The 8,212-nt window shown below is 48.8% G+C and overlaps 1 protein-coding gene across 1 annotated transcript in view; it reads right to left on the bottom strand.

Annotated features, from left to right (window-relative positions):
- SLC22A23 (solute carrier family 22 member 23) overlaps nt 1–8,212 on the bottom strand; it is a 270,373-nt gene that overhangs the window by 16,280 nt on the left and 245,881 nt on the right. Inside the window, exons 7-9 of the mRNA XM_007935358.2 lie at nt 4,869–5,101; nt 2,998–3,030; nt 1,750–1,873 (exon numbers count right to left, since the gene is read on the bottom strand). Of these exons, the coding sequence (XP_007933549.1) occupies nt 1,750–1,873; nt 2,998–3,030; nt 4,869–5,101 (390 nt within the window). The remainder of the gene's footprint in view (nt 1–1,749; nt 1,874–2,997; nt 3,031–4,868; nt 5,102–8,212) is intronic.

Genomic DNA, 8,212 nt, shown 5'->3' with positions numbered 1-8,212 from the left:
TATTTGACTGCTAACCAGAAGGCTGGTGGTTCAAACCCACCAGCCACTCCTCGGAAGGAAGGTTGGGCAATCCTACTTCTGTAGTGATACTGCCTTAGAAACCCAAGGAGGAGTCGCTATGAGTTGGGGCCGACTTGATGGCACTTAACAACAACAACAACAACAACAGCAACAACACGATCAACTACCCACAGAACCAGAGGGACCAATATGGCCAGCATGTGTAGACTTTCTGGGCTGTGATGGCTTTTGCTTATCTCTGCATAAGAAAACCAAGTGTGGTGGGGTGCCCTCAGGGTGACCTCTGGGTTGATCTTCCCCATATACACAATTTATATTTTAAATGTATATGTGCTTTAGAAATGTGAAATGATATTCCTACAAGCTGTTCAATGTAATAGGACTCAAGATGAGATCTCCAACAAGTCATGAACAGCCATTCTCAGGAAAGTAACATGCCACTGCGATTAAGGAATGCACTTTTAACTTATAGCATACCCTTTTATTATGCTGGGATCTTAAAAGGTTAAATGGTTTGTAATGTCTGTGCACCATAGCCAGGAAAAGTACCAGAAAACACCAAAGCTGTCATTGTTTTTGTTGGGTACCCGGGAGTCAATTCTGATTCAGTGACCTCATATGACAGAGTAGAACTTCCCCATAAAGTTTTCTTAGCTGTAATCTTTATGGAAGCATAAAGATTCCCCCTTACAGCTGCTGGGTGGATTTGAATTGTGAACTTTGTGGTTAGCAGCCAAGTGCTTAACTGTTGGGCTACCAGTGCTCCTTTAACCTCTTGTTAGGAACTAAAATGAGTAACTTGTTAGCTGTTGTCAAGTTGGCCCCTGACTCATGGTGACCTCATATATAACAGAACAAAATGCTGTTCAGTCCTGTACCATCCCCATGATGGGCTAGGGATTGGACTGCTGTGATCCATAGGGTTTTCACTGGCTGACTTTGCAGAAGCAGATTATCAAGCCCTTCTTCCTAGGTCAACCTAATCTGAAAGCTTCCCTAAAACCTGTTCAGCATTACAACAGCTCACAAACCTCCACTGAGGTGGTGGCGTGGCTGCATATGAGGTGCATGGGCGGGGAACTGAAGAACTGAACCCAGCTCTCCCACATGTAAGGTGAAAATTCTACCACTGAATCACAGTTAACAGCACCTTGCAGGAGAGGAGAAAATAACCACCAACCCCCTGTAGACTGTAAATTTGAGCTGTGGGGCACACAGAATGCTTAGTAAATCTCTGTGAGTAAACCGGCCAGAAGACTTGCTGAACTTTCTCCAGGGCTTTCCTTTGGATTGGTGACTTTATGGATCAGTAAAAAATACAGTCCTTTCTACTTTTTTTTTTTTTATTTGAAGCTGCTTCGAAGAGCTTGCAGCATCTATCAGTAGCAGTATAGGGATATGTGACCCTCTTATCCCCACTTCCCAGGCAGAGCCTTGCTTTGGCACCTAGAGCCTCCACCTCTAGACCCTCTGGGTTCTGTGGAGCTGCATGCACAAGTCACAGCTCCTATCCTCCCTTGACCCTCTGTTGTCCTGAGGTTGGGCCAGCTCACCTTTTGGACAATGGAGCAGATGTGCCCAGCACATGTGCTGCACTCTGACCCTGCTGCAGCCAGAGTGGAGCCAGCATAGGCGAATTCAAGCAGACGCCCCTTCAGCCAAGACTGAGAGGTGCGTCCGAGTGTCAAAACAGCCCCTTCACACAGCACCCCCAATTCCATTTCTTACCTTATAACTGTTGGGGTGATTTCTGCACAGAAGAAGACACTGAGGCTTCCCACTGCGTGTGAGGCGAACATGCCCACAATGGAGAAGGTGATGGAGAACTTGTCCTTGACGCTGTCACTCATGCCTACAGGAGAATCAGAGAGGGGTGGTGAGAGGGGGCAGGAAGAAAGAGAAAGAGAAGCCAGCAACGAATGGGGTGCAGCCCAGTGGAGGCAAGCAGGAGAAGGGAGTGCCCAAAGGTTGCTGGGTCCCCACGCCCCAAGAAGCAGGTGAGGGGCTCTATCCTTCTAGGGTCTAGGTAGCACAGCTGGCTAGAGGTCAGAACCCTTTAGGTGGTGGACTAATAGGGGCTCCTGAGAGCATGAGCCCACGCTCACCTCGTCCAGGGCCCTCAGGTGAAGAGCAGGCCTGCTAGAAGGCAGGTGGTCCCAGGCTAGGCCCGTCCCCTCCCAGCCCTCCAAATTGTTATGCATGCCAGGACTCCATCGTCAAGTATACTGGATAGTGCTGACTGAAGAGAACACCACCTCAGACAACTAGCAAGACCTCAGAACACTGTGGGCTTGGAAGGAACCAGCCCAGCACTGTGTACATCTGCATGGAGTAGGCTCACAGCAGGGGTGGGGCCTAGTGCAAGGTTTGCTTTTGGGGTTCATGTGTGGGGAGTAGCTCAGTATCTTCCCCAGGCTGGCTGGTGAGCTCAGGCTCTGAGGCACTCATTCTAGGGAAGGCGAGGGCCAGGCCAGGCAGAGAGCAGCAGCAGTAGCAGTAGCAGTAGCAGCAGCAGCAGCAGCAGCAGCAGCAGCAGCAGCAGGCAGGCTCCCTGTGCCTGAAGGCGCAAAGTGGGAGTGCAGGATTGATGGCAGCTTCCCCTGCAGCACTGAGAGCCAGGCCTGGAGCACCTGGGGCCTATCAGTCTGGCCCTGGCTCTGTCCTAGACTGATTGCACTGGCTGCAGCCCAGAGGCCTGAGCTGACTCTTGATGCTGGGGAAGAGGCAAGAGGATGCATGCCAAGTGGGCCAGAACTGGGAAACCGAGCAGCTCTGTCTAATGGCATGAGGGGCAGAGAATACAAATATGTGCGTATAGTGTCCAACCTACGGCCAACTTCAGCTGCAACTCTTGGAAGGGAAGGGAGTGGGAGAAGAAAGAGAGGAAAGGGAGACCACAGGTCCATGAATTGTCATGAAAGTGTTCATTTGGATGCAACAAGATGAGGACGTACAGACATGAGCGCTGGGGGTTACCTGAGTCTGGGTGTTGGCTGTACTTTCCAATCACTGGCTCCAGGAAGTTAGTGCACCCCCATGGACAAGAATGGAAAGAAGGGAGAGAAGAGAGCACATGAGGTCTGAAAATATAACACATTCCCAGGCAACTTTCTGTATGCAAATGCCCTTCCATGCCCTGGGCTGGCCTGGCCTGCCTCCCACCAGCACAAGGGTCCTGTCTTCCTGCTTATATGCCATTACACTGTACCCAGGCTGCACCTATATCCCATTGGGGGACTGCCTTCACTCAATTGAGGGGCTGCCTATACCCCATCAAGGGCACTGCTTATAGCCTACCAGGGACCCCACCCCATCTGGGGGGTACCTACAGTAAAACAACCTGCTTACACTCCCTGCCATCCCCCCCCGCCCCCCATCCAGTCTAAGCACTATGACCAGTTAGCACTGGCACATACAAAGATCTTTCAGTTAGGAAGTGTAGGATCAAGCCCTCTGACCTCAGAGACTGGGAAGAAACAGAACAGAGCCCCTAGCAGATTTGTCCTCAAACAAAGGGTAAATGCTATTGTCTGAAAATTATTTGAGACTCTCTGTGAGGCTGTGCTCAAAGAGAGAGAACCTGCCAGTTGGCATTTGGTGTGCTCAAGCTCTGTTTCTCACACCCACTTGTCACTTTTGCCAAGTTCATACTCAGAGGCATTCTGGCATTCCTTGGGGCTCACTAGATAATATTTCCTAAAGTGTGCCACGCCACTAGGGGGCAGGAGTAATGATACCCTCCTCGTCCTCCCCAGGCTTGCCTTGTCATTTTCACTCCGGCAACATCTGAAAGTCAAGGCTGCCTCCCAGCAAGATATGGAATATACAACAATGCCATGAGTGAGGAAAAACTGCTCCTGAGCTGGAAACTAGCTATTCTATATGCCAGTTTGCACAATATGGCCAGCAAAGATGTGGAGGTTTTCCTTTTTCCTCTTCTGTTCTGGATGATGATTCTCGCACTTCACATGCCAGGGAAACCAGAAATACTGGAAGGTTTTTTTTTCCTCAGCAGCTCTGGTCTATTGTGCAAGGAGATGACCACAGAGTCTAGCTCAGATAGCACTGTCCAGCTTTTCTCATTAGAGAGGAAGTACCAGTGGGTCAATTTCCCTCTGTGTCTGAGCTTGTCCCAGCAGGGCCAAGAGAAGGCATGAGCAGGGTGTAGGCCTCTGTGTGCTCGAGTGTTATGTTCTGGGCAGCCACAGTGACACCTGTGGTGGCTTCCACACTGCAGGAGACAGGAATTTGTTCCCTGGGGTGATACCAAGCTTGCCTGGTATAGTTGGGGTGGACGGATGGATTCACCAGTTTTGGCTTACATTGTTTTACCTACATTAGAGATTCTTAGCAATGCTGCTGATGTGTTTGGAGCATGTGCTGAAGAAGAGGGCAATGCTCCCAGCACAAGAGGTCAAAGCAGATTTACTTCCCCGTTTCACATAAAAGAAACAAGCCCTTTGTCCTTTGTCAAGTGATATATCACATAGAAATAGACTGCTAATTCGTCAAAGCCATGCCCATCAGTGCTTAAAGGGCCCCACATGCTGCAGAGCAGTGGTGCGGCCAGCAGAACTCTGTGCTGAGCCACGGAGGCAAGCCATCGTGGGGGTGAGGAGTGCAACCTGGCATTCTGAGACTGACACTGTAAATGCTTTGATTCAAACTCAGTCCTTCCCAACACACGTTCTTCAAGCTGTCGACTTTGGAGTAACAAATCAGGTCATTGAACTCTTTTTCTACAGTCTTACCACAGCCTTTTCAAGTACCCTTTGGTGTCAGATGCAGCCCTGTCCCCAGGCGGCCCCTTCCCCACAGCGCCTCCCCGTACCTCCAGCCCCACTCACGGTTGAGGAGCCCGAGCTGCAGGAGTGAGGCCAGGGCAGTTAGGATCATGAAGAGCAGCAGCCCTCCTCTGCGCCCCAGGAACCGGACCACCACGCACATGGCCAGGCAGGATGCCAGGGCGATGCCTGCTGTGGTGTAGTAGTCGGCATAGAAGTTCTCCAGGAGTGGCACCTTTACCTCATGGCCCATCATGCTCCGAGCAAAGCAGTGGTGGATCCCGAATCCTGTCAGCCTGCGTGGAGGACATATATGTAAGCGCCCGAGAGGGACAGGGTGCAAGGTGTGCAAATACATGGGGGCAGGGGCATCTTCCAGTGGAGTCATTGCATGAAGTGATGAGGACGTTGTTGTTGTTGTTGTTGTGTGCCGAGTCAGCCCTGACTCATAGCGACCCCTCCTTGGGTTTCCGAGGCAGTATCACTACGGAAGTAGATTGCCCCATCTTCCTTCCGAGGAGTAGCTGGTGGGTTTGAACCACCAGCCTTCTGGTTAGCAGTCAAGTGCCTTAGCCACTATGCTATGATGAGGACATAGTTAATATTAAAACTTAATATGTACTATTAAAATATACTATTATCAGAAACCAACATATTAGAGTAAAATATAAAAGACTTTAAAAAACATTGGGAATGCCTCCCCCTTCTCATTGTTGTTAGCTGTGACAATGTGACAAATTGGTTTCCTACTCTGGGGACCCCATGCACTAATAAAACCCTGCCTGGTCCTGGGCAATCCCCAGTGATCAGGTATGGGCTGGACTACTATTATCCACAGGCTTTTTACTGGCTGATTTTCAGAAGTAGATCTCCAGGCCTTTCTTCCTAGTCTGTTTTAGTCTGAACACTCCCCTGAAACATGTTCTGCATCATAGCAACACAGAACCTCCACAGACAGACAAGTAGTATCTGTGCATAAGGTGCACTGGCTGGGAATTGAACCTGGGTCTCCCACATGGAAAGTGAGAATTCTACCACTGCCCCTGCCTCTTCTCCCCATGAGAGGTACACATGTAATCTCTTCTGCTGTCACTTTAATAGAAAGATTTATGCATAAAAGCAGTGAAATCTTTTGCTCAGACATGGCTTTTCCTAAGACTGTGACACATGAAACACATAAAAGTGGTGCTGTGGTTGGGCTGGGTTGAGAGACCAGAAAGGCTGGCAGCACCAGGCCACAGCATGTTATGCAGGTCAGGGACACAGCAGGATGCACTGTAGGCCCACAGATGGGGGCCACAGTGGATTAGTGTTTTCAAGAGGCCACTGGCTGTTGTGTGAAAGAAGGAGAGGCAGGCTTGTGGGGGCTGCTACAACCACCCGGGGGAGAAGCTGACAGCTTGGACCATACTGAGGTGTGGAGGAAGATGATAACCTGGGATGTGTTTTTCAAGTAAAGCCAACAAGACTTGCTAAAGTGGGGATGAGGGATGGGGAAGAATGGGCAACCCTGAGACTTCTGGCTTGAGCAACTGACAGAGGATCATCTGTTCTGGGCAAATGGCAGGCTTGTCCGGAAGGGTGTGGATGGTGAACTGCACACAAGAAAGGGAGCATTAGGAGTTGTGTGTTGTCCACATAAAGCTTGGGATACCTACTCAGCCTTTAAATGAAACTGTCAAGTGGAGGGCTGGAAGCACCACCCTGTTGCCAAGGGAGAAGTCAGGATAGGAGATGCAACTATAAGAGTCTTCAGCATATAGTTGTAGTGGGAGTCATGCACCTACATGACAGGCCCTCAGGTATACATGGAAGGTTGAAGGTTTGGGTTCCAGCCTTCAGGACTCTAATATACAGATGTCCAGCAGAGGAGGGACAACCAGCAGGAAGAGAGGGAGGAAAGGTGCATGCAGGAAGACTCCTGGAGACCTGGGGCCATGAGGATTAAGGGAAGAATGTTCCAGAAGGAGAGAGTGGTCAATCAAGCCAACATTGCTGAGGAGCTGACAAGGTGCAGAAAAGCGAGTGATGGATTTTACAACAGGCAGGTTACTGGATAATGTTGCTAAGAGTGTTTTCTAGCATGCAGTGATACTTTTCTGGCATGTGGTGATGCAAGGTGTCTGAGTAGAATGAGGAGGACCTGGGAAGCAAGGAGGGACAGATGGCAACAATGGACAGTCCCCACTGAGGTTCTGCTGCACTGACATGTAAAGAAATGGACAGGTTTTTTTTTTTTTTTTTTTTTTTAAGTGGAATAACTTACTTATATGCAGATGAGAATGATTCAAAAGAAAAAGAGAAATTGATGATGAAGGAATGGGAAGGTATAGGTGCAGCAGCAAAGTCTTTGGGAAGACCAGAGGAAATGTGACCCAAGCTCCAGGGGAGCTGGCTTCAGATGGGAGCAGGGACCCATTGCCATCAGAGGGGAAGCAGATTTGGTGGAGGGAAGATGAGGGCACTCCTGTTGGATGATTTCTACTTAGTGACATTTGCAACAAGATCATTGGCTGGAAGTGGGGTGAAAGAGCAAATGGGAGTACTGGAAATTTGAGAAGAAAGAAGGCATAAAATAATTGTTTGTAGATAGGGAGAGTGACTGATGAGAGAAGCAAAATAAGATAGCTGGGCAGTATAGAATACCCACTGGGAACTGCTGGCCATGACTTTAAAGTAAGGATGACCAGCAGGGCAGTGCTTTTCTATAGTCACATTCAGCTGCATGGGTAGAAATATAGTACAAGTTCCTGGCAGTTACAATGAAGGGTGACTGGAGCAAGGGATGGAGGGTAAGGTAAGGAAATGATTAGATGATAGGTCATGGACTTTAAGTTGTGTATAAAAGAAGTGGGGAGATAATGTTGTTAATGGATGATAAGTAGGGTCAATGGATTGGAAGTGTCAATGAGAATTGCTGGAAAGAGGTTCTTGAAGCATAGGGAAGAATGGGGTATGGTGGCCAAGATTTGTTAAGATAGGAGGAAACTATGAGGTATAAAACAAACCAACCAACCAAACCTAGTGCCATCAAGTCAATATATATGACAATTATAGGACAGAGTAGAACTGTTCCATTGGGTTCCCAAGGCTGTAAATCTTTATGGAAGCAGATTGCCTTATTCTCCTGCAGAGCAGCTAGTAGGTTCAAACTGCTGACCTTTTGGTTAGCGGCTGAATGCTTTAACCACTGTACCATCAGAGCTTCTTCTATGAGGTATGGAAGGCAGATCATGTTGTTATGTCATTAGGTGCTGTCAAGTTGGTTTTAACTCATAGCGACCCTATGTACAACAGAATGAACTACTACTTGGTACTGCACCATTCTCACAATTGTTGCTATGTTTGAGCCCATTGTTGCAGCCAGTGTCAATCCATCTCATAGAGGCTCTTCCCTTTTTTCACTG

The sequence above is a fragment of the Orycteropus afer genome, unplaced genomic scaffold (assembly GCF_000298275.1).
Source record: "Orycteropus afer afer isolate SDZICR_OR568_19922 unplaced genomic scaffold, OryAfe1.0 scaffold00027, whole genome shotgun sequence".
NCBI classification, from domain to species: Eukaryota; Metazoa; Chordata; class Mammalia; order Tubulidentata; family Orycteropodidae; genus Orycteropus; species Orycteropus afer.
The sequence above is the reverse complement of the archived record's forward strand: the minus strand, read 5'-3'. Positions and strand labels throughout refer to the sequence as shown.